Source organism: Rattus rattus, chromosome 1 (genome assembly GCF_011064425.1).
Source record: "Rattus rattus isolate New Zealand chromosome 1, Rrattus_CSIRO_v1, whole genome shotgun sequence".
In the NCBI taxonomy this organism is placed as follows: Eukaryota; Metazoa; Chordata; class Mammalia; order Rodentia; family Muridae; genus Rattus; species Rattus rattus.
The window spans coordinates 93,193,373-93,220,772 of NC_046154.1; the positions used below are offsets into that span (position 1 = coordinate 93,193,373).

Consider the following 27,400-nt stretch of genomic DNA (forward strand, 5'->3'; position numbering starts at 1 on the left):
TGCGTGCACACCAAGGAAGGCCCCCTGGAGGACAGACAGGAAAAGGAGCCAGGAAGCACAGTCAGCTCGGAGACTGCAGGCTTTCCATTTTTTATTCTTCAAAAAGAAAAATCTATCAGTAAACTAGATAGCCAATGCCAGAACGCAAATGCAAAATTACACATTCAGTGCAAGAATGTAAACAACAGAAAACCTGCCGCTCGTCTAGAATGGATTCCGACTTCAGTTTTCTGTCTGTTACCTAAGTACACACAAAGACAGGCCGCTTTTGCAATGGGTAGGACGTCTTCCGTTAAAAATGAAGCTGCCCATCTAGCGTGGTATTCAACCTAAGCACAACAGTCTCGCGCTGAGAGGTGATGTGGGAACATAACGAGCGATGCTCTTATTATGCGGTAAGTATTAGAAACTGCCCTATGAGGGAGAAGAGCTGCCCACTGTTCTCTCTGCTAGCCTGTATCTCCAACTACCTATTTCGATGTGACCCTTCAACCCTATGGCTATTCACCCTCTGCTTCTCCTGGCAAGCAATCAACTGGCACGTGCCAGAGTTAAACTCTTCCTATCTGGTCTTATCCGGCCTCTGCTTTAGGACCCCTCCAGCTCGCAGTCTGAAAAGGTCCTCGTGGGTGTTGTTTGAGCACGGTCAACCTTAGACGCCCATCGTTCCCTCTGCTCTCTCGCACATGCGCTGTAGGATCCGGTGGATACTGCAGAAGCTGGGTCTGTCTGCAGGCAGCTTGCTCCAACATAGGCGCATGAGGTTGTACAGTTCCAAGGGGCAGTTCTCAGGGCAGGCAAGGATGTTACCATCTCTCACATAGTAAATGACCTCCTCATGGGCCATTCCGTAGTAGGGCTGCAGTCCATAGGAGAAGATCTCCCAGAGGACCACGCCATAAGCCCACACATCTGACTCCGTGGTGTAGCGGTTGTAGAAGATAGACTCGGGTGGCATCCAGCGGATAGGTATAGCATCGTTTCCATCCGCTTTGTAGTAGTCTGCGGAGTAGATGTTCCTAGAGAGGCCAAAGTCTGCAATTTTCACCACCATGTTCTCCCCAACCAGGCAGTTCCTGGTAGCTAAGTCCCGGTGGACAAACTTGCGCTCCGACAGGTAGGCCATGCCAGCTGCCACTTGCCTGGCAATACAGAGCTGTTCCGCACAGGACAGGGGTGGAGGACCAGGGCTGGACACCCGAGCCCTCGTGGACAGGTCACTGTGGCTGAGGCTGCACACAGTGTGAGGGGACATGCTTCGGAGGAACTCATTGAGGTCACCATAGGCCATATATTCAAAGAGCAGGCACATTGGCTTCCCAACAGCACACACACCTGCAGTCAAAATATCATCGTTAGACCGAATCTTTCCACAAGGAAAGAACACACCAAAATCAAGGGACTAGACGAGAAAGGATGGTGCCCCACTTTTATAGACCGTGTTAATCATATTCTGACTCCCATTTCTTTACTTCAACATCCCCTGGTACCTGGTAAGATTCCGTGTATTTCTTTTCTTTCCTGACCCCTTGATTCTTACATTTTCCCTCTGTTGTCTTTCCACATACACTACCACCCGACTTCATGCTCACTCATTGTATTAGCGATGTTTCCCCAACATTTTATCTCTTGGAATGGAGAGATCATGCCCCCAATTCTTTAAATCACTCAGACTGGCCGGGTATCTGGACAGCAGGTGCACAGTAACTTATGGTGAGTGGATTCAGGAATGGGTATTCCTGGGAATGTGTGGGATGTCTGAAAAAGTGAGAATGAGGAAAATCTACCACATTTAGGAAGAACAATAAAAATAATTCTCTTCGAGGACCTTCTTAGGTGGCGTTTGAAATTTAGAATTTCATCATTGATGTTCATTCTATAAAGAAAGCAATGTTCATATACACGGAGTTTTATGCACAGTGTTAAGAAGGGGTTTGAAAAAAAATCTTAGCACATTACTATATATGAGAAAACTGCATATGAATATCGGGCTTGCACCATGAAATCTGATAGGCATAATTTCACATCACAGTAAAAGTAGACTGTCAGATTTATTTTTTTCAGGGGAAAAATTAGAAGTCTCAGTTTGCAAGAAAGAAGAGAAAGGAGGAATAGGGGCTTTTCTAGTTATGTTTGTAATTCAAGGGATTCTAGCAGACAGTGTGTACATTACAAAGGAAATCAAATGCTGATCACTCTTCCTAGCGCCTCCTACAGGCTCTTCTCTTGGTCTTGTCAACAATCATTTAGTCATTTATTTACCCGTATCATTAAATGGCTTTGATGTTGCTGCACTAGTTAAATTTGATTTGAAAGAATTCTGTCATTAGAAAGCCCAAGACAACATATTTCTTGCAAGAAAAAAATGGTGTGTGTGTGTGTGTGTGTGTGTGTGTGTGTGTGTGTGTGTGTGTGTGTGTGTGTGTGTGTGTGTGACAGAGTCTCGTGGCTGTCCTCAGATCTACTTGGAGGCAATTGTGACTTTTAACTCCTGATCCTTCTTCTACCTCCAAGCATTGGGACTACAGACACTATAAATCAATCTTAGTTCTTGTCGGTTAAGAGACAAGAGACAAGAGAGAAATTTGAGAGACACTCTCACTAGTGATGTAGAAACACATTATGCAATAACCACAAGGCAGTGTACTCACTGTACCTGGCTAGAGTTAGAATCAGCCCAGGGGACCAGGGATGTGGTAAAATTGCAGACACACATAAGAATACATCAACAGTCAAAGGAACAGTTTAAATTCTTTTGCAACAAAACAGTGTCTCAGTTTGGTTCTCATTGTGGATCCTGGTCGAGGGCTTTCAAGCTAAACAAAAGTTTTAAAAGGAAACATATTGTCTGACTCCTTTAAGCTCTATTGTTAGGTTTTCTGAGCCTGATTGGTGGTGAACAGAGGTATAGACCAACGCAGTAGAAGGGATCTGGCATTCACATTGTCTTTTCAACTCTTCCAGATAGTTCTAGCTCATGACTCTTGAAGGAATGTCTATTACTATCCTCACTCAGCCGAAACATGTCTTGTCTTCCCCTTGCTCTCCCTCCTTGTCGCACAGCTCACATCTGCTGTCTCCGGGGATTTCTTGGCTCCACCTTCTAATTGCACACAGACCCCAGTCCCTTCTCATTACCGTACCCGCACTCCCTGGCCCGTACCAATGTCCTTCTGCACATTGAATGATAACATCCTCTATCTCCTTGTTTTCATTCTACCCCTTCACATCTGCTCAACAACCCAGCCAGGAACGTCCTGGAGAAAAACTGTCAATCACTTCACGTCATGGCTTGGCACTTTGTGGTTCAGAGTTCTTACTGATTCCCATTTACTTACGGTAAAAGTCAGGAAGTTTTCTTTAATTTTTGAGAGTATAATATAACTCATTTCCTCTTTTTACTCTCATTCGTGGTCTCTCTTTTTTTTAATCTTTATTAACTTGAGTATTTCTTATTTACATTTTGATGTTTCCCCCCCCAGCCCCTCCCCCTCCCCTTCGTGGTCTCTTTTTGAATGTTATTACATACATATATGTCCATGTATACAATACAAATATATTTCTAAATACAACCTGGTCAGTCCGTATAATGTTACTTGTATGAATATTTTCAGGGCTGATGAGCTGGAACTGGATAAGACTTGGTGAGCTCTTCCCTGAGGAAGACTAATTCTCCCACTCGTGGTATTCTTTGGTTCTTTGTTAGAAGGCCTAGTAGGGTCCTCCAATCTCCCCACTGCATTTACTAGCTGATCTAGTCTTACATAACTCTCTCAAACCATCCCATCGCTTTTCTATTTCTCCTCCTCCTCCTTCCTTCTCCTCCCTCCTTTCTCTCTCACATGTATGTATATATACATATATTAATGTTTGCATGTAAGGGTATATGTGTATGCAGGTACATGTGAGCATGGAGTATGGACACGGATGACTAGTGTCTATCTTAATTTCTCCCCATCTTATGTTCTTGAGATAGAGTCTCTCCCTGATCCTGAAGCTCACCAATTTCTGTAGGCTGGCTAGCTTCAAGGCCCAGGGATACTCCTGTTTCAACTTCCCTAGTGCTGGCATTTACAGGCATGTGTCACCATGCCAGGCCTTTGCATGGTTGCTGGAGATCCAAACTCAGGCTCTCATGTTGTTGCTGTGGGCACTGTATGCACAGGGAACCATCTTCCCAGCACCATCTTGTATTCTCTAAGCACTGAATAACTTTGCCATGGGGTCTGTGCTGGTGCATCTCATTCTTCAGCAATCTCCACTGCCATCCTCTCACCCCTGCCAGGTCCCTACACAAGTGTCACATGTCCACTGCAGTCTTCAAAGTTATTAGTCACATTCCACAAAGTTTTCCTTTGCTTTGAGTTTTAAAACAAATCAGGAGGAATATAAGCCACATCTATACATGCCCACTCCTGCTGTCTCCTAAGGCCACTGTAAGCTCCTCAAGACTGGTAAAAGTTTTACTTATTTCTGTGTAAATAAATAACTATTCTATTAACATGTGCTAAATTTATGAATCTGTGATGAAATGAGGACACAAAAATGAATAAAAATAGTATTTAAATTGTGCTATTCTAGTTAAGGAGAAAAGAAAATGGACAAATGATTAATAGTGTGTGTGTGTATGTGTGTGTGTGTGTGTGTGTGTGTATGCCTTAACTTTTGTGATGGTGAATTAGTGTCAAGGAAACTCCGTTCATAAGGAGACAGTTGAAAATAATTTGAACCGGAAAAGAGGCAACAAAGACAGAAAATTGGGAATCAGAGCAGGTATCTGTGAAACACAGAGTCTGGGGTAGAAGAAATTTTTGGGAAGTAGGGGAAGAGGCTAAATTAGGAAAGGAAGAGACATATCCCACCGACCAGAGAGTAAGGCAAAGGGATAAGTAAGTAAGTAAGAGTTAAAAAAAGAGAAGCTTAGAAAACCTCTTGTCGGAGGAACAGCCTTTCCTCAGTTTTCATACCTAAGAGCTTCACAATGTTGGGGTTGTCAAACTCCGCCATGAGGGCTGCCTCCCTCTGAAAGTCTGCCTGCATGTCTGCGGAGGCCTCCTCCTTCAGCATCTTCACGGCCACCATCGTGAAGGGTTCATAAGGAAGCAAGCCTGGGGCCCTGACAGAAAGACCACAGGTGGGGGTGTTTGTACCCCCAAGATTATGTTTACTCATATCTGTACACCCCACAATTATGCAGCCTTTTCCAGAGCCACAAAGTGAAGCAAGACAACAGCAGTAAGTCGTGCTTACGTTTCCTGATGCGAATAAGAAATTAACTAGTTATTCTTGACACAGGCTGTGCTTGACGATTATTTACCAGCTAGAGAAACACACACACACACACACACACACACACACACACACACACACACAGAGAGAGAGAGAGAGAGAGAGACAGAGAGAGAGACAGAGAGAGAGACAGAGAGACACAGACAGAGAGAGACACAGAATGACAGAGACAGAGAGACAGAGAGAGACAGAGACAGAGACAGACAGAGACAGACAGAGAGACAGAGACAAGAGAGAGAGAGACAGAGAGAGAGAGAGACAGAGAGAGAGAGAGAGACAGAGAGAGACAGAGAGAGAGAGATCCCCTACTGGTTAACCTAAATCTAAATTCCTTGAGGGTGGAGACTATGGCTGACTGCATGTCCTTCCCTAATACAGGGTAAAGTTGCATCTTGCCAATTGCACAGTAAGTGTGCGAAATTTCACCTTAAATGTAACCCCAGTATCAAGGCTACTTTAGGTGGAAGTAGGATTGCAAATGCTCAAGGATGAGACTAGTACTAGCATTGAAATCCAAGCCCACATTCTGTTACCCTAGCTATGTGTCTGTGGATCTGTGGCCACGCAGAGTAGGTATTTTATTCCATTTCATACAAAATGGGCTATGATTGACTGTAACATATACCCATTTCCTGAACTCACTGAGTTTTTGAATTTTTACATTCCCCTTTGTTTTGTTATTCTATAAATGTCTATTTAATGTCCACAGAAGTCCAGCTCTGAGTTCTTAAACACTAAATCAAAGGAAACTTTAAATGAGGCAGAGATTGACAAAAGAAAAATAAAAAAGAAGTAAATAGAAATTATGGCTAAAACATATGAAAATTATTTCCTAGGAAGAAACTATGGATTGCTAGTAATTTCTAATTAACGCTTATGGGATTTTCTATAAATTATACATTTACATTCAGCAAGCTAAGTTCTTTATAGATATGCTACCTTCTAGTGAAGGGGGGGCATTAAGATTTACAATAAAGCAGGTGGAGATAGAGAGATGGCTGAGAACACTGTTTTTCCAGAGGACTCCAAGAGTGGCTTACACACATCTGTAAGCACCTGGCAGTAGCCGGGTACTGCACCCACATCACAGACAAACATGCAGGCACAAAACCAACACAGGTAAAATAAAAAATAAAAGCTTACAAAGTATTCAATACAAACACATGATGTAAAAACACATGATAATAACTTGTAGCCACAGTCAGCAAGTCTAATAATCTGAGAAATTTTCAAACATAGTAAACTCTGGAAGAGATTTCCTCCCCCCATAGTTAACTTTACCTCGCTTGAAAGACCCTTCCAAACGCTCCCTCTCCGATGTCTCTGACATACTCGATGTTATTCCTCGGATACTCCAGGCTGAGCAACTTGGGATTCAGAAGGAGTGGCATCCTCTGGTACATGGGGTTGGGATGCAGCCTGTCCAGCAGGAGCTCGGAAGGCAATGTGGTGAGGGTCACCGCTGCCGACTCTCTGCGGGTGAGAGGGCGCGATCAACAATGGCCGCCACACTTAGACCTAGATCCTTAAAGATGCTTAGGAATACATAGAGCTAAGATGGCTGGAGACTCTTGGGCTTGGCAACAAGAAAGTATGTTGCTTGGTCTTCAGCTAATAGGACATTTTGTCACCATCCGTATCAGCAACAGCAGAGGGAGAAGAAAGGGTAAAGGAGTAGCCATTTCCACCCAAATGATGTTTTAAGTTCTGTCTGCTGTAAAAGCTGACTTTGATACATGTAACCTTTTTAAAGTTCAAAGTTGGGGTGTCTATTGTAAAGCCAGGGTATGGTGGCCGTGAAACAATGGTGGTGTGATTGACATTTCTCCTCCCCAATTCGAAAAGTGAGGGCGTGGGTGGGGCTGCAGCGGCATCCTCACCTTTTCTTATTTTTCCACTCTCTCCTTCGGCAGCAATAGAGAGTAGTGATGGTGAGGAGAGCAAACACCGCAAAGCAGGACATGATGGAGATGATGACAGTCATGGAGTACGCAGGCGAGACAGCGAAGGAAGACGTGGAAGCAGGCAGGTTTGGAATGTCCTCGCTCGGCTTGGAGGACGTTATGGACGGGAATGCTGCAAACAAACAAAAGAGCCCTCCGTGCTTATTTTGGAACCTTTAGAAATCAGTTTTTGCACCGAAGCACTCACCACCACGACCTTAAGAAGGTGCTAGTGTGTCAGCTTCTCTACCGTGTATCCGGTTCTCCTCTGTTATGTATGAAGTGCAGTGCTAATAATCCAACGAGGTTCATTTGTAAGGAAGGGGAGAGTCAGAGGAGAAATACGCTTTCCTAAAAGAAATGCAAACCCCAGGCTTAGGTTCCTTACCTACTGTTTATGACTGACTATGCTCAGAAAATTATACACTTAAAAAAATCACTTAAAATGTTTTCACATAAAGACTGCAGCTGAAGGTGAGAACATTTGAAGTGTGTGTGTGTGTGTGTGTGTGTGTGCGTGTGTGTGTGTGTCTAGTAGGTTTATAAATAATAAAAAATGACGAAGATGAAAGACGAAATCATAGTAACATAAAGGAGCAGAAACCAATTCACCTAAAACGTAAACTCTCATCAAGCTCCCATGTAGGAGGCCAAGAGATTTAAAAGCCAGTGGAAGGAATCTGCGTTTGCGTTGGAAATCTGCAGATGCTGCACCTCTGCTGGTCTGCTTGCAGCTCGAGAGCGTGGTAGAGATGTTTAGACAACCTCAGCTCACGAACCTTGACTCTTCTGTGTAGAGTGAATAAAGACAAAACCAGGAACCCAGAATATTTTATACATGACCAAAAAGACTCTTGACATCCGAGAATCGACTTTCGAGCTTAAAAAGAGAGATTAATTCTTCAAATATCTGGGGGACGCTAGAGTGGCTAATGCCAGGCCACAGAGAAAAACCTCAATACATTTCAAAACCATAAATCATAAGCTCTGTTCTCTCACCAAAAATGAATATAGTGAGAGGCTAAATAAAATCCAACAGGACTATGAAGAAAAAGAAAGATCTGTAACTCTTCTGGTTAAAAATATTAAAAGTAGTCATTGGTATAGGTCAGAAAACAAAAGTCTTAACGACATGTATGAAATTGGTCCAAAATTCTATTTACTGATAAACATTATCTTCTTCTGTTAGACACGAGGAAGAGGATGGACGGAATGTGGGACTTCAGACAAGCAACAGCAACTCTTGAGAACAAAGGGAAGCAAGGGACACAATGGTACCCATATGCAAGCAGAGGTTGCCAAGGGAGACCACACATACCACAAATGACAGAGACAAGTAGAATTTCCAGTCTTTTAAATATTTAGAACATGGTTTGATGAGTGGAATTTTAATTGGAAAAAACAACAAAAGCCACGAAAGCAGCAATTAAGAAAGAAGAGGGTTATCTCAAGAGACTCAAAGATCAATAAAGACAAACTAGTACATAATTATGCAATTACATTTTAAAAATCTTAGAGAAAATGATAGGAATACAGTAGTTACCAAATTTGAATAAAAAGTATACATGAGTAGAACCATAGGCAAGAAATTACTTTTAAAAGACATGGTGTAATGACAAACACACTCTGTGAGACTTGGGAGAGGTAAAATTCTAACTATCACAAAGTGTCCCATGTAGAGAACATTATTTTGACCTGTTAAGCAATCTACAGTGCTAATATGCAGCCCAGTAAACAGCACAAAAGAAAAAGGTACACACCAGTTATCTGACAGAGCTTTAGAAGTGTCTAAGGGAGCAATTGCTGACTGATCCCAACACAGGAAGAAAATACAGGCTCCACAAACAGGAAGATATTAATTAATACAAAAATCAAAAACAAAAGAAAAATCCATATTTCAACAGGAGCCAATGATGTTTGAAAACTGGCATTTCTAAAGTGACGGTTATGAATAGTGCCTGTGTCTGCCTTCTTAGTTTGGAGTGAGAACAGCTCGGCATTTCCAACTGAACAAAAGAAAAGCTTTAATACAGAAAGTGCCCAGGGCCATTTGAGACAGAGCATTCAGGAAAGTACAGGTTATAGGGAGTGTTTACCTCTGACTTCTAGTCTAGTAGTGGACATAGCGAATACTACTGGCTACCATTGGCCAAGCAAGTGTTTTTGAACTATAGAGGTCAAACACGGTCATTGCTGTGACTTAGAAAGGCATATGGGACAGGAAGATACTCAATACAGCAGTAAACATCTGTGTGGAGTTGGTGACAGTTTGCCTTATCAAGACACAGCAGTGATGGGCTTCGACTTCCCAGGTTTCGACACAGGTCCACAGTCCCCCCAAGCTCCTTCAATCCAAAGGAAGCTTTGAGTCAGCTAAACTTCTCATTCTACAAACAGTAGGAATCATTATTCAAAGATATAGATCAATATCTATTTTTTATATCTTGATTTTAGACAGCTATTCATAATGTATATGATATGTGAGATAGTATAATTTGTGAAGTTGATATGGTAAAACCAGGAAGTATATGAGTAATTTTTTTTTCAAAAAAGTATCAGAAAATTGGCTCTCTAGATAAAGCAGAGTGTGATGTCATGTGTTTGCAACCCCAGCGATGGGCATGGGCACAGACCGCTGGGTCCCAGAGCTCCCTGGCTGGCCCTTCTAACCAAGCGGTGAGCCTCAAAGGAATAAAATGGATAGTGTTACAGGAAGACATCAATGTCTGGTCTCCACATACGTGTGAACAGGTGCACCTACTCACATACATTTGTGCACACACATACACAAACCGCCCACCTACACCCACATACATGCAAACACACATCTGATTATTATGAAATAGATTTTAATGATGGGTTCCTAATATTTATGATAATTCTGTAAGATTTATTTTTTTAAATGGAAGAATTTATATCGTTTGACCAGTAGTTCTGCTGTGTGGATTCAAACATTTCTCCCTTTCTGGATAGTTCTATTATGATTCTCTGATTGTTGCTCATAAGAACAAGTTGCTCTGGTTTTTTCCAGAGCCATGCCAATCACATCTCTGAAACCGAATAGCCAAACAAGATTCCCATTAGAATTCATTTTTATCCTTAATTTTTATTTAATAAGATTTATAACTTTATCTTTTTCCTACGATCACCAAATAATCACTCATCCTTATACTAGCATATTGATTATTGTTAATGGCTTTTAGGAATCAGGAGCTTTGTGAACTAATTGTCAAGGAAGCAGATTGCTAGCAATGAAATGAAAGGGGATGTTATAAAAGTGGTAACGGATACTCAAGAACATGTAGGGGCAGTGACAGTGTGATTTAGGCATGTGTATATCTTTTAGTGTAAATGTAAACTAGACATAAATAAGGTAGAGGCAACACCAGTAGAAAGCATCTGTAGTCGGAACGTTTGTGTCTCTTGAAAAGCCATATGTGATTCATGCCCTTATCAAAGAGATCCAAGAGGCCTTCCCCTCTGCCACGTGGGATTACAGTGAGAAGACTGCAGTGTCTGAAGCCCATCAACACCAACCATTTACATGGTCCTCACCTGATCCCAAATACACCTATGCCTTAATCCTAGACAGTCAGCTCCCAGAACGCAGAGAAACAGATTTCTGTGGCTTGCAGGCTGCTCCCTCTAGTGTGTTTTGCTGTTGTATCCTAACGGGCCAAATCTAAGATGATATGGAGGGTTATAAGACCTGAGTGGGATGAGCATGAGTAGATAGTGTTTTACAAGAAGAATCGTATGTACTGGGTCGGAACCAAGCTGCTTTGTGCTTCTCCGAATGTGTACCTGATGGTTTCATTGCTGTAGGTGGAAATATCTGCAATTAAGGCAGATATCAGCTTTGGGTCATAAGAAGGTCTCACATGCCAATCAGAGTTATCTGGCCTTTGCCCTGAAGCAAGTGGAGAAAACCACAGAGGGTTACAAGTAGCACAGCAGTTGGTCGGTCAGCTTTGTGCATGAGGAAGATGTCTCAGCTCCAATGACATCATTCCCATCGTGGCTGAACACAGGTAAGGAGAAAATCTAAAAGCTTCAGTCTTGACAGAAAACAAAGCTAAACAAAAAACAAATTACAAAAATATAAGTTGGACATATGAAACTGTTTTACTTTCCAAACCAGAAGCTAGAGAAGATGCAGTTCCTTCTACAGGCTGGTTAGTCTGGCAGCACCACTTCATATTTTGCTATTGTGCCTCAGTCTCTGAGGTAAGACAAGACTATTGGATGATATTCACCCCTTCAAGGATTCTCTCTCAAGACCTCCTTCGAGAAAAAAATGTAAAACAACTCTTAACTAAAGACCATCTGAATCTAAAAGAGACATCATTATCATCATCATCATCATCATCATCATCATCATCATCATCATCATCATAACGTTTCCAAACCTAAATCAATAATGACAACATCACTGGGATCTTTGTGTAATTCTCTACATAAGGATCAAGATTGGATATCTCCAGGGGAAAATCCAATAATGCTGGGAAAACAAAGGACAAGATAAACAATGTGTTCTGAGACTCTCGCTGGGGATTCTAAAGGTTCTGTGGAGGACAGAGGAGCGTGAAGAAAAAGGCAGAATCTGATTTTTGTAGAATACTGGGAGAAGAACTAGTTCAAAATAAAAATGGAGTCCTAGGAATCCCTATCTCTGCCTCTCCAGCACTGGGACTGAGAGTGCAGGCCATCGCTCTTCTCTTTTACAAGTGTGCTGGGGGTTGAACTCACATCGTTGGGCTTCCACACTCTACTATGTGAGCCACCTCCCCAAGCCCACAGAGAGACGATTAGGCAGTCGGCATGAGTATGCCCTACACTAATGAGAGAACAAGCCTTCCTCACAGAGAATGACCATGTTCTAAGTCTTCAGATCTCACAACCTGTCTACTGCATTCAGTTCTGAACATCCACTATTCTCCCCCACTGTAGGCAAGGGCCTTGGAACTCACCTCACAGAAAAAGTTGGGAACTGAGGGTGTTTAATGTAAAGAGGAAGAAACTAGAAGGAGATAGGACATGCATTTCCAAATAGTTTTAAAGTCTGTGCTACAAAGTGAACCAGCAGAATGGAGAGAAAAACAAACAAACAAACAAACAAACAAACAAAACAAAACAAAACAGAGCAGCAAAACAGCTATTAGAACTATAATGGCCCAAGCTTAGTTCAACATAACCAAAATGTTCTCCCAGTTAATGGAGTGAATTTTAGTTTAGTTTAGTTTCTTAGTTTCTAGCTTTTCCACCCCTGCAAGATGGATCCAATCAACATTTCAAATGATTAAATTATTAATGCATTACAAACCCTCCCTCCCTTCCTCCTTTTGTCCCTCTCTTCCTCCCTTCCTCCCTTCCTCCTTCCCTCTCTTACTTCATTTTTGGCCAAAATAGTAGCTGACCCTTATGGAAACTGAATTTTTAGAAACAAATCACATATTGATCTAAATGGTGATGAAAAGCTTGTCAAGTTATCTGGATGATGTAACATTAAAAACATTCTTGTCTACAGGAGTTTCTCACTCCTAACTATGTGAGAAGCCATTGGCATCTCTTTCAGAATAAATCTGTTACAATAATCAGGCAAGCTTTTCATGTGAAATCTTGGAAATTAAAAAAGAAGATAACATCTCTCTACTTGGAGTCCTGCCTGGCTACAGCAAGTGGCCACTTCAGGATCCATATCCCCCACTGCTAGGGGTCTCAGCTAGAGTCACCCCATAGATCTTCTGGGGCCTCTCCCCAATCCCAGGTCCCTGGCACATCCTAGAGAATGGCTTCCCACTGTCAATCTCCCTTCTTTCTCCCCTGCTCTCCCTGTATATTATTCCCCCTGTCTTGTTCCCTCTCCATCTCCTATTCCACACAGTTCCCTCCTTCTGTCAACCTCTGATATCTATTTTGTTTACCCTTCTGAGAAAGATTCAACCATACTCCCTTGGACCCTTCTGGTTACTTGGCTTCTTAGGTAGGGCCTGTTGATTGTAGAATGGGTATTCTGTACTTTATGGCTAATGTCCACTTATAAGTGAGTTCATAGCATGCTTGTCCCTTTGAGTCGGGGCTATCTCACTCAGGATGATATTTTCTAGTTCCATCCATTTGCATGAGAAATTCATGAATACTTATTTTTAATGGCTGAATAGTATTCCACTGTGTAAATGAACCACACTTTCTGTATCCATTCTCCAGTTGAGAGACATCTACATTGTTTCCAGTTTATGGCTATGAACATAGACAGCAACCCACCCACAAAAATCTTCAACCCAAAAAATGTATCCTGCCTACAAGTTATGCAGGGATAAAGATAGAGCAGAGAGTTAAGGAACGGCCAATCAGTGACTGCCCCAAATTGAGACCTGTCCCATGGGCAAGAACCAATCCCTGACACTATTAATGATACTCAGTTATTCCTGCAGACAGGAACCTAGCATAACTGTCCTCTGAGAGGGTCCACCCAGCAGCCAATGGAAAGAGATGCAAAGACTCACACCCAAGCGTTAGATGGAGCTCAGGGAGTCATGTGGAAGAGTTGAGAGAAGGATTGAGGGGCATGAAGAAGACAGGGACTCCACAGGAAGATCAACACCTGGACCCTTGGGGACTCCCAGAGTTTGAACCACCAACCAAAGAGCGAGCACAGGCTGGACAGAGACCCCTGCAGATATATAGCAAATGGGCAACTTGATTGTCATGCAGGTCCCCCAACAACTGGAGCAGGGGCTGTCCCTGAGTCTGTTGCCTACCTGCCTGCCTGCCGACGAATCCCATTCCTCTAAATTGTCCACCGTGTCTGGCCTCAGTGGGAGAGAATGCACCTAGGTCTGCAGTGACTTGTGTGGGGAGGAGAGTGATACCCAGAGAGGTGCTTAAAGAGGGGGAAGATGAAATGGGGGGAGGACTTTTGTGAGGGGGTACTGGGAAGAGAGGAAGGCTGATACTGGGTTGTAAAGTGAATAAATAATTTTCTTTTAAAAAAGAAGATAATAGAGAACATAACCTGTAACAATTTAAAAATTAGACTTTGATAATGTAGCCAGAATCAAACAAACTGGGGCTTGACTACTGGCTAACTCAACACTAGATAGATCATGAGAGACACGTCAGTTGACCTGCTTCTCACATTAACTAGGATGTAGAATGGAACACGCTCACAGTACATACTGTCATAGGGCTGTTGGGGGGCTTAAGAAAGACTGTGTACCTACCGTACCAATTGGTTTGTTGGGACTTGGTACACAGTCTTTCACTCTCTAGGTACTTGAATGATGAGAAAGTTGGAAGGGACAAGAAAATGGGTGGAACATAGCTCTCCATGACTGAATAAACCAGACTGTACTTCTTCAAAAGCTTTGAAACAGAAGGCATGTCCCCTGCTGACTGTGCCTGGAAGGTATGTGACATCCCACAGAAGAGACCAACAGTATGCTCATCACAGAGTAATGTAAATAGGGCACAGTCATGATGTGCTCAAGGAGGTATTTCACTTCAGCAAAAGGCACTAAAGTAAAACAAACCCAGACTACTGAAGCCCTAGTTCTCTTATTCGAGCAAGTAGAAAATATTTTTTTTAAAAAAAATCCTTCTATTGCCCCCCCAATAAATTAGCAAGGATATTTGGAATTTATTAAGAAACCAAAAAGCGGGACCTGCAAGATGGCTCAGTGGGTCAGGGCGTTTACTGCTGAGCCTGATGAACTCAGTTTGATTCCTAGGACCAATATAGTAGAACTGACTCTCACAAGTATGCAAGCACACACACACACACACACACACACACGTACACACACACACACACACATACACACACTCATATACACATACACACATACACACATACACACACACATACACACATACACACACACATAGAATAATAAATGAAATAAGATCTTTTTAAAAATCATAAAGCAAGAAATATTTGAGGACTTATTGCATTCCATAGAACACAAGTTGTTGTATGTAATAAGGACGTTTTGTTAGGTTACTAACCCACCCTAAGATAACAGAGATGACTACTTGCTTTTAACTCAGAGAGCCTAGACATTACTCACCTACATGCAGAAAAAAAAAATGATCCCTTTACAACATTTGGAACTAATTTTCCCAAATGTATCAAACATCTCATAAAATTGCTTTTCAAAGACTAGGAAATCGGTATCTGTAGCTAGTTTGTGGTGCTCAGTATTTCAGCTTATAGGAGTTATTTCTCTCCTTCTTCCTGTGGGTCCCAGGGATTGCTCCATTAGGATTTACCCTCTGAGCTGTCTTGCCCTCCCAATGGCCCTTTTAAAATCATTTCACTTAGTGTTGCACGCATTATACTGAAAACAGGGTATCCTGAAGCAACAAGAATAAAACCCGACTGTGGTGGTTGGAATAGAAATGACCTCCATAGACTAATGCGCGTCTGATGCTTGCCCATAGAGAGTGGTCTATTAGGGGTGTGGCCTTATTAAAGTAGGGTGGAGGAGTGTGTCACTGCGGGGGTAGGCTTTGCGGTCTTCTACACTGTACCCAGTGTGGCATACAATCTCTTTCTGCTGCCTGTGGTAGACCTCTCAGCACCTTCTCCAGCACCACACCTGCCTGCATACCACCTCGTTTCCCACCATGATGATAATGAACAAAACCTCTGGAAGTGTAAGCCAGCTCCGATTTAAATGCTTTCCTTTATAAGACTTGCTGTGGTCATGGTGTCATGGTGTCACAGCAATGAAGTCCTAACTAATACAACAAAAACTGCGTTGTTCTATTTTACACTCAGAGGAGAGTATTGTATATTACAGGTAAGTTGGGAGAAAGGATTTTCAGTCTTTTTACATCAAAGACGTGATATATAGGTACGTAAGGGACAGGCTTATCTGAAGTTGAACATTCTGCAGGATATTAAAGCATGATACAATACTCCTCAAATATGTCCAATTAAAAAAAAACTTAAAAGAAATCTCAAACCCTAGATTGCACTCCACACCAAATACAGTGGAATATGTATGTGGGGGACCCCCAGGCAGCCATACTTTCCAAAGTTTTTTAGTTGATGTCAATTTGCAGAATGAATAGAGAATCATTCTGAGCCAATGCATGCGGGCATCCGCAATCACAGAATTCCAAAACCAAAGCCAAAACGTTTGAGGCCAGCCTGAGCTACTTAATGACATCATATCTAAACACGGCCAGCATGTAGGATGTGGCTCCGATGTGGAATGTCTGTTGGCATTGAATTGGCCATGAACTTGTTCCTTCTCACCACCGAAATCCCTACTCTATTTGAGCACCTTGAAAGAAGGATAGGAAATTTCCAGTTCTTCAGATAAAGACTACGGCCCAGATTGGTCTTGAAGGTTTCATTTTTGAAGGATGCAGAGTTTAGTGGGTAGAGAAACGAGATTGATCTGGGAAGAGTTGAGTAGAGGGGTGAAGATTATCAAATTATGTTGTATAAAACTCTCAAAGAGCTACTAATAAATGAACACAATCAGAAATAAGATTCCAATGACATACTAAGGACTTACCTCTCCCTTACTAGTAGAATGGTTAATTTTTAGAGTTAAAACAAAAAATTTTGAAAAGTGAGAATATAGGTGATTTACTGTCTTTTTCATTTTCCCACTTGGGCCAAATAAATATTGTATAATTAATATTGAATGTATGTATAAAAGCTCAAAGACTGACAGAAGATGAAAGAAAAAAGAAAAAGGAAAAAAACTACACCTTTTTTTCAAAACAGATATACTTGTCACAAATAAAGATCACAAATCACCTCAATAGAGAAAAAAAATAGTATTTGTTTCCATCCAAAAATAATTACATAATACAAAATTGTGACTGCAGAATCAGAAGGCTACATTTAAACTGGACTGAGTTTGCAAACATATGAAGTATAAAACAGGCCAGCCATCTTGAGATAGAAGATAGTATTTGTTCCCCTCACTAAGTGTCACACAGTCTCCATGTTCTACTTTGAAGCCAGAAGCTAAGGGCTCCGATGAGCTCCGTCCGACACTTGTGCACAGGCGCTAATGATGCTCGCCCAGTACACTGTGTTCTGGCTTTAGAGAAGCGTAGTATAAATATACATGCACGAATCCACTTACAGACACAGATTTCAGAGGCACAAACAAAATTACTTACTTGTTATGTTTTCTTTTTTATAATCTGAGGGGGAAAGGATAAAAATCGGTTTTAAGTAAGTGTTAAGATACCTCCTAGACCCTGTGAACTATAGCTAAGAAACACGGCTTTCCCGCTCAGCATTTAAATGAATGACAGACGAGCGTTCAAATGTGAAGAGTGCATCTTTGAAATTAAACCAGTCGTCATGCAGTGGCTCAGTTGTGTTTGATGAGGTCAGCATTTTCAAACATGTGGCTTATTTCTGCATGCTTAAAAAATCTGCATCGTTGGCTAAGGAAGAGGATTATTTATTCCGTTACGCCATTCCTCTGACAAACTGTAAGATGTTTCCTAGCCGTTTTTGCATACATTCCAGAAAACTTGTAAGATCCAGTAAGAAATAAAGCAAGATCCAAGCAGCAGTTAAAAGTGCCCTTTAATTTATTTGAAAACAAGTGAACTGAGTTTTTATGATAACCTATGCAATTAGGAGGGCATTATGATTCTGCTATTTTGTGTGTAGAAATGGCAAAGCGAAAAATATTATTAGAACAGCCTAGAAAGCCTAAAAATGTTAGGAGCTTTAAGTACACACCTTAACGTGGCTGAAAACAGTAAGAAAAAAAAAATTTCCTTAACTTCCAAAGTCTGGAGGAAATTCTTTGTTACCTAAATACGGCAGTCTTGTGCAGGCTGTGGGGTCCTGGTGCATGCTGGGAAGCTTGCTGCACTCCGGGACCGGGAGGAGATGCATCCCGGATCTGTAGAGTCCGCGGTGGGTCTTTCCTTCCATTGCCAGCCATTCCTTTGCACAGAAGAGCTCCTTTACTGCCAAGCAGTACTCTCTAAAATGTAAGTCAAGCAAGACTTGATGAATCATGACGAGTTGAAGCCAAACTTGCAGTGGGGCTTAAATTTTGTATTTTTGAAACATCGTCACATTGTAGTGTTTCCCTTATAAAAGCATTTTTGAAATGACTATACCTTAAATAATGCAAGACATTAAAGACACGGTGTATTACGCTGTGAAGTTAAATGCTATCTTGTTTAGTTTTGTTTTTTTCAAATTTAGAATGAATTAGATAAGAGTCCTGGTAGATCTTCTCTCAAAGTTCATATTAAAAACAAAGGAACAGGGGCTGGAGAGATAGCTCAGAGTAAAAGCACTTGTTTGCTACCCTTGCAGAAGACCAGGTTTAATTCCCAGCACCCATGTGGTGGCTCGCAACCACCTGTAACTAGCTCTTGGGGATGCAAAAGGCACTTAAATGGTGCACATACATGCATAGAGAAAAACATTTATACACATAAAATAGAATAAATAAGTAAACCTTAAAAATAAAGATATAGAAACCAAGTTGACAACTTAAAGAACATACAAACTAAGGAAGAGAAGCCATCACATCTGGGCTGATGGGCAGAGCTGGAGAAAGGAGCAGGCTACACTTAGAGGTTCTGCCTGCGTTGGTCCCTGAAAAACGGCAGCATCTCCTGTAACAGCTGACAGGGGCACTTTGGGTTCCTTAGCCAGCCCTGCGCTGGAGAAGCAGAGCCCCGCCCTCAGTGTAGCCCTTAGGTTTGGAGATGTTGTATAATGAGTGGAACCGCTGAAGAAAGACTGAACGGGCTAACTAAAATCTGGACGTTAATGTCTATTCGAGTGTACTAGGACAAACTACATCAAGAGAAACCTGGGTAATTCCAAGTTAAGATTGGTAGGCCTAATAATAAAAGGACAATAACTTAAAAGGGAAAATAATTAAAGTACTAAAGGGCTTGGGTTTAGCCCAGTACAGACACACACACACACACACACACACACACACACCCATGCGCACATGCATACACACGTATTCACTCACATACACACTAAAATACATTACATGCACATACACACACACACACACACACACAGGGAGGGGTATGACAGGGGTCCTATGTCCTTATAAAGGAGCGAGTTTTACTTGTGTGTGCATGCATATGCACACGTACGTCACAGAGCTTGTTTGCCGTACACAAGACAACTTTCTGACTGACCCAGACTCTAAGATTTTCTGTAAGTTCAGAGCATTTGTATCATAGATTGCCTTCAGTGGTTATAATGGGAGGGATTTCGTGCTTTTAATTAGTTCTTTTGGGCGAATGGCAAAATTTGTCTGACCTTCCTCTCATGGCAATTCCTTCTTTGGCAAACTGTTGGCATACAGTGAGGCAAAAAACGCAATTTTTTACTGGCTCATTTTCAAAGTTTTACCTGCAAATGGGCATAGGAGTAGGTAGCACTCCAGGGCTGCACTCCTGGAAGAGGTGATTACACAGCAGAGCCTCGGCAGCTGGCCGGCAGAGTGGGCTCACAGCCTTGAGTTCATTCCACGCAGTGTGGATCAGCAGCTCTTGGGCCTCCTCAGGGTCGGGATAGGAGGTGTTGAAGAAGACAAGAGAGTCTTTCGCCAGGGCGGCATCACACACCTCCCCTCTGTACTGGGCACAGTAGCCTTTGCTTTCTTTCTGTGATTTGCTGAAAGAGGTGATGAAGGGCAAAGCCAATCATCAGCAATTTCTTGGCATCCATTACACACACACACACACACACACACACACACACACACACACATCACGGAAATAGAGAGACTGTCCTGACAAATGTATTGAAATGTTTCTTATGAATATTCTCTCCATTTCCGGCACCAACCCGGTCATCTCTAGACACCTCAGGCTGTGGCAAAGGCTGTGGCAAGCTTTGGAAATGGTCAACAGCAGAGTGAATTTGGGCATTTTTGTTGTTTATGTTACACATAGATATGATTGTTCTAACTGCAGTCAGCTCACATATTTCCTGCACATAAACTGGTATAATCCAAGGAAAGCATTCATCCCGGCAGATAACAGACGAGAGAACATAACAATTGCTCCCACGGAAAAACCTTAGCTTTAAGAACGGTCTGTTTCTGCAGTGCTCAGTACATTCCCATGTGGGCTACGTCGTCACTTGTTTATTGGGGCAGTGGTAACTCAGAGACTCCCTGACAACCCTTACTGAACATTTGCATGTGAGGCAGCGTCATGGTTCACTGTATATTATAGTTTCTGTCAGACCTCTATCATTATCTGGATGGGAAACTTAGATCATTTTTTCTTATTTAAATGTATACTATTAATTTTAGATGTTTACTATTAAGATTTAGCTTTGTGTTACCATTACATAAAAGATTGAAAATAAGAAAATCTAATCCACTGAAGTTCATCAACTTTTAAATGGTTAAGGAACACTGAGTTTGAAAATGGATACTCTATAAGCCAACACTGTCTGGTCTTTGAAACGAACCTGTTGGAATAAGACACAGTACACTCGAATACAAGGGTTTCAGTATGGATTGGTTATTTACTAATTTGCCATCAGAATCATAAATGTACCATTTAATTAATAGTGGATATTTAAAATTTTTTTTAAAAAGCCTTGAATAAGAAAATAACCTACTTAGGAAACTCAATCCATGCTGGCACCTAAGAAAAACATTTAGAGTCATGGTTGCCAAAGTAAAAAAAAAAAAAGGCAGAATAATAACGAATAAAGAAATAGCTCAGCCGGGTTTACAAAGGGTTTGGTGTGTTATCTCTTGCTAAGAACAGAAAAAAAAATCTTGCTCCATATAAAAGGTAAATAATTCTTCCCATGTCTCTGACCTCAGAGTTATTCATCCAGGCTCTAACATCAAGTGTTCACCACAGACAGAAGGTAATTTTTGTTTTTTGTTTTTCCCCATGAACATCAAAATATAGAACACATTGATGTCTTTCCTGTAATTACACAAGCATAACACATTTTTTTGGAAAAGAAAAGGACATCATAGAAAATTGATTTTAAAAATGACTTCAGAAATAAAATAATAGTCAGTTTCTCTCTGAATCCCTGCTGCTTCCTTGTTGAAACCTTAGCATATCTTTGGAACAATATTAGAGTGACTTAAAGAAATGAATCCTTACTTATTTTTTTAAATATTAACCAAATAACCCCCCTAAAAGTATAAAAGAACTAAAGAGGGGAGTCAAATAGGTTTTGAATAAAAACTTTAGATGGCACAAATGCTTTGCTTGGCTCCACAGCCCAAGTATGTGAGTATGTTGTGTGTGTTTCATTAGTGTATAAAGAGATATATCATATATATCTAGAAGCCACTACCTACCTGTGCATTGCCTAGTCACAGTTTTGATATTTTAACTTTTTTCTTTTCTTTTTCTTGAAGATATTTATAAAACTCAAATTTTCCATAACTGTCAAAATTTAGATATCAGACATGGAAGCAAATTGAACATTCAGTCCACAGACTTCCTAAATCTATCAGTAATAATAATATAAGGATATAATAATAATAATAATAATAATAATAACCCCTAACTGTTGCTCCCAGCAAGAACTGGTTTTTGAGGTGCCAGAAAGCCTCCAAAGCCCCCACCTCCCGGTTCTGTGGGCTTTTGCGCGGCCCACCTGAGTCTGTGTATCGCTTTAGCTCCTGGACTGCTGAGAGGGCAGTCTCACATGCAGCTGGCTCTGCTGCTCGTTTGAACACTGGGGCAGAGGTCACAGAGGTCCCTTTACAGAATGCTGATTGTTCTGGAATGTTCTGGTATACTATCTCTTAAAAATAAGAGTTAATGTTATGCATGGCACCTGTTCCTGTCTTACCTCCTGGCAAACCTCCTTCTGCAGTGGTAAGAAGGAGTCTTTGACCCCAGACACCTCCCTCACCTTCTTTTATGAAGAACGGCTCTGCAGTCAGTCACTGGAGCATTAATATTAATTCTCTCTCCACTAACACATGTCTGAATCACATTCTCAAATATTTCCTTCCGGTTTCTACGAAGAAGGCCCCATCTATTCCCTTTGAACTTTGTTCAGAGGCATGTCCAGAGAACAGCTATGTCCTGTTTGGTTTATGACACCCGTACTGTAGTGTAGGTACACTTGATAGCTCTCCCTCTCCTTGGATCTTCCCTTACATGGCGACTGTCGCCTTTCCCCTGCAAAGGTGATGGCCGAGGCTCCCAGCCATTCCTCATCTTCAAAGCAGCTGGCAGGGGTTCCGTCTCTTCCTGTTGTCTGTCCGCGACTCACTTGCTAGGCAGAGGCCAGCAAGTACAACTCAAGACTTTTCGGACTCGATTCTTAAAGAAGTACATAGACTCACAAAAAGGTCCTAATGATCTTTTGATGATAATTTAAACCTTTGGAATGTGGTCAATACCAGATGCCCATAGTCACATGCACTAAGTTAAATGTTCACGCATGTGTACCATGACGGGCACTCCTTTTTCAAAGTAACATATACATGACGATTCTTCAGTCTTCTGCTTAAGCAAAATTTTTGTCTTTTTAAATAACATTTAATTGACGGAATCTTCGTATAGCATGCATGACGTGATACTTTGAATTGAGCTAATTGACATATGTATCATTTCAGACGCATGTTACAATTTGTGGTGCAAACAGTTAAATCTATTTAGTGATTATTTGAAAGGAATACTATACATATTGCTAACACTGGTCACCTTATCCTATGATGACTCTCTTCGACCTGTTCCTATGTCTCACTGAAACTTAATGCCCTTCATATTTTAAAGTTTATGCTTTTTACAGATTTTTCACTTTTCTTGAGAGCTAAAAGTAATGTCTACATTTTAAAGTGGTTGCAGAAACTTAAAAGAAGGATATTGAATGACATGGGGAAACTACATGCGGCTTAAACTGCATCTCCACAGAAAAGGAAGCAATTGTACCCTTTTATACACACTTCGTGCCTGGGTTTCTGCTAACGTAACAGGCTAAGCAGTTTTAATAAGGTCTGCGCAGCTCACTGAGGGAATATATTAATATCTGACCCTTTATAGAAAATGTTTGCCAGCCTCCGCTGTTGCGTACTGATCAAATGTCACTTTGCTGGACTGCCAAGCACGCTGTCCTCAGCGAGGAGAACATGACCTTCCTGAAAACTGCCTGTGCTTCCTGCGAGTGGAAGTTAAGAACCATTTACTGTACAAAATGTGCGACAGTATACGGAAGCAATGTTTTTTTTTTATTAAAAAATAAAAAAAATAGAGAAAGTTGATTTTATCTCTCCCAGAAGCTAAGAGAAAGATTCAAGGTTGGGTAGTGGGTGCGGAGGGGCTCAGAGGAGCCGGAGGACAGGGAGAGACTACGATAATAATATACCATATGGACTTCTCAAAGAACAAATACAAAAGAATGAATATAGTTCGAAACTAAAAATGTCTCCTAGACAGATATTTTATGTATTGTCTATTTGTGTATAATAGATTATATTATTTATACGCAGAAACTTTATAACTGATCTGTAAATACATTTTTGTGTCCTGCATTTTTGCATCATAGATATTGTAAACATTTGCCTGTGCCAATGTAAACATTTGTTTTTAAAACAAAGCTGCGACTCGATTTCTTTCACCAGTGGATAGGTATGCTGTTTGCACACTATATCCACGAGGGCAAGCAGTTGGAAATAGTATTCACAATTCTTATTTCCTTTGAGTAGGTTTCTAAAAGTTTTTTTGTCGATAGATACAATCACTTTAAGGCTAACAATAAAAATTTCTAAGTTGGAAATTATAAAACAGGCATTTTCGCCACTTTCAGCAGAGTTTGAGTGTTTACATTATCACAAGAGGAAAGTGGCCGGGGCAGCTCCTTTTATTTCTTGAGGCATCATCTCACTTTGTTGCCCATGCCAGCCTGAAGACTTCATGACCTTCTGTTCTAGCCTGCCGAGTGCTGGGGCGTTTATTTAACTTCCAACATGTCTAAACTGCTTCATTTGAATTTATTTCCATGGAGATAATCTATGTCACTCTTCTAGCCCTGGATTTTATTTTATTTATGATTCCAATATTGTAATTAATCTTTATATGCAAAATAAAATAAAGCTTCTATAGGCTTGGAAGTATATAAATTGGTTTTGTGTCTCCATTTCTTTTTTTTTGGTTCTTTTTTTTCGGAGCTGGGGACCGAACCCAGGGCCTTGTGCTTCCTAGGCAAGCGCTCTACCACTGAGCCAAATCCCCAACCCCTGTGTCTCCATTTCTAATAAGTTTACAGTACTTGTTTTTTTTTTAAAAAAAAAAAAAAGCAGGGAGAGCCGTTGTGTTAACCGGCTGGTGGTGTGTCTTCGTTGTCCAATGGCGTGACTCTTCCCTGCGTGCACCATGTGGCCCATCAGTAGACACTGGGCTTCACTGTGAAGTTCTTAAGAGTGGGTGTGTTGCCTCTGAGAGCTGTGGATCTCCTCAAAAGCTAACAACTGATCCCCAAAGAGGACATCGCAGCTGTACACCCAGAGATGAGATTTAGAAGGAACCACATTGTGTATTGAGTTATTTTCTTTATGGCATTGGAATCAGTGTCTGGAGTTTGATGTTCTTCTCAGTTTCTGTGCAGCGGTTGTGAATCGGTACTCTGGAGTCTGTCTGTCCAAACTTGGAGGCCTAGCACTTTGTGACCTGTGTGGTCTGGCAACACTGGCTGTACCTGGATCCTTGTACAAAGAGTACAAAGAGTAACACTTCTCCCTGAAGTCCCTGTACTGTCAGAATGAGAAAGGGCATCATGATGCTAACTGCCGTGGTCATTATCGCTGTGGATCAATCATCTTTACTTAGGACACTACATGGGACTTTTAAAGCTTTTTTGTTTTATTTACCTGTCTGTTTTGGTTTGATTTTTTGGTGTTGGTGGTAGTTTCCTGAGATGGGGTTTCATTTAGCTAAGACTGGTTTTGAACTCCTGATCCTTCTCCTTTATCCTTCCATGACAGCTAAACACCACCTAACATAACTAATTGTTCCACTGTCATTTTTCTTTCATGTGTCTGTTTTGAGAGAAGGTGTCATGTCGTATAGACCAGCCTTAATTTCACTATGTAGCCTAGGCTATCCTCAAACACACTATGTAGCCCACTCGAGTCTTAAACGTCTGACCGTCTTCACTCAGTGATGGGATTAGAGGTATGAACTTCTGTGTCACATAGTGTTTTTATGAAAGTCAATTTTAGCCATTCTGTATCTAAAAAAGCCATTGTAAACAAAACTTCTATAGGCTGATTTCTCTTGGAAAAGCATATATAAAGGAGTTTTGGAGTCAGTCTGGAGTTGCATTTCGAGATGCCTCATTTCTAGCTGTCTCCAGTGCAGTGTCTCGGTTCCTTTCCTGAAAATGAAGAAGGCCATAGTTCCTACTTCACAGCGATCTCCTGAACAGCTTCCAACACATGGGAAATAGTCATTGACATTAGTTACCTTTATTTTCATTTCATAAAAATACTAAATGGATTTGGACATTAGAAATGTCTAAAAAGTTTATAGCGTTTAGCAGGCAAATCATTGACGTGTTGAATTAAAACCACGAGTGACATGAAACACTGGAAAAATAATGGATGCTTACCTCCATTCTGGTAATCAGGAAGAAGAGTCCATAGGAGAGCACGGGGGAGGCGGGGAGGAGGAAGAAAGAGAGAGAGCGAGAAAGTCAGCACACACTCCTCTTAACCACTTTAAGATTCTATAAGGTTCTCTGCTTTTACGAGGAGGCTGGAAACTTCATTAACAGGTGGAATTGGGGGAGATTAAGATAGTGCTGTCCCCGGGAGCTGTAACATTTTCAGGCAGGAGCAGCCATGAGCACCACTGGTCACACATGAAAGAAAATACCCATTTAACCAAATTTTTCAATTAACTTGAAAAGGTAGACAGGAAAACAAAAGAGCTAGATGACAGATAGATAGATAGATAGATAGATAGATAGATAGATAGATAGATAGATAGATAGATAGATGATAGATAGATAGATAGACAGATAGAGAGATAGACAGATAGATAGATGATAGATAGATAGACAGATAGATAGATAAATAGACAGATGGTAGATAGATAGTGGATAGATAATATATATCTGAATAGATATATGATAGATATTAATATGTATTACTGGGACTGGAAATATGGTTTCTGATTGCTAGCTGCATTATTATTTGTCAGAGAAACTGCATCAGAGAGAGAGAGAAAGAGAGAGAGAGAGAGAGAGAGAGAGAGAGAGCTGAATGTCTATTCAGCAAATCCACTTGCTCTTTTCTCTATAAAGCCCCTTCTCCTTTGATATAAAGGAGCTAGAACAGAGGAAGAAGGGGAGCCAGCGATACGACAGCAGCAGGCGACAGTTCATCTGTCCTCCCAGGTTCCTCAAGGAATGGCTGCCTATCAGTGAGCAGAAGGAAGCGGAGGGATTTATAAGGGGATAAGACTGGAGGTTTAAACTAGATTAGACTGCTGTAATTAATCCTTAAACACCACCCGAGAATTGTGGAATCTGCTTAAAAGCTGTAATGAATTTGATTCCCTAAGGGAAAAGAAGATTCTAGAATGCATAATTTCTCAGCACCCAGCGACTGGAGAAAAGTAACAGTTTTCTCTGCGTGCATGACAAGTCTAGATTTCAATACACTGTTTGTATATGCCATCTTGAAACTTGTCACCTCTCTGTTTCCTCTTGAATTTATAAGCCATCTGACATTGTTTTGATATATATATGTATATCATATATATTTGATATATATGTATATCATATATATTTGATATATATGTATATCATATATATTTGATATATATGTATATCATATATATGTATATCACATATATATGTATATCATATATATATGTGTATATCATATATATATATATATATATATATATATGCATGATCATGGTATTAGCCAACAAAGACCCTCTCAGCATGAGTTGCTTAGCTGAGAGAAAGATGGTCCTCTTCTGATAGACCTCATTTGTAGTGGCAGGAAGTTTCCCGGGTGTGCTTTGCATACCTCACTGCAAAATATCGGGTAGCAATTGAGTGTAACTGCTGACCAATGCTTGTTTATTCTTTTCCCTTTTTGCTAAGAACAAACCCAAAGCACGTTCAGTCACTCTAAAATCCAGATAATGTTACAAGGAAATGCCAGATCACTTTGCAGAGATGG

General features: G+C 41.0%; 1 protein-coding gene across 6 annotated transcripts in view; it reads right to left on the reverse strand.

Moving 5' to 3' along the window:
- Nucleotides 1-528: 528 nt before the first annotated feature.
- Nucleotides 529-27,400, reverse strand: part of Musk (muscle associated receptor tyrosine kinase) — a 90,624-nt gene continuing 63,752 nt past the window's right edge. For 2 of the 6 annotated variants that reach the window (XM_032889796.1, XM_032889803.1), the window contains 7 exons: nt 25,813-25,819; nt 19,618-19,881; nt 18,033-18,208; nt 7,170-7,365; nt 6,571-6,762; nt 4,968-5,116; nt 651-1,335 (listed from right to left, as the gene is read on the reverse strand). In XM_032889796.1, the coding sequence (XP_032745687.1) occupies nt 653-1,335; nt 4,968-5,116; nt 6,571-6,762; nt 7,170-7,365; nt 18,033-18,208; nt 19,618-19,881; nt 25,813-25,819 (1,667 nt within the window). In that variant the 3' untranslated portion in view covers nt 651-652. Of the gene's footprint in view, nt 1,336-4,967; nt 5,117-6,570; nt 6,763-7,169; nt 7,366-17,381; nt 17,406-18,032; nt 18,209-19,617; nt 19,882-25,812; nt 25,820-27,400 lie in introns of all 6 variants that reach the window. The other 4 variants (XM_032889812.1, XM_032889818.1, XM_032889780.1 and 1 more) reach the window with 3 other exon arrangements.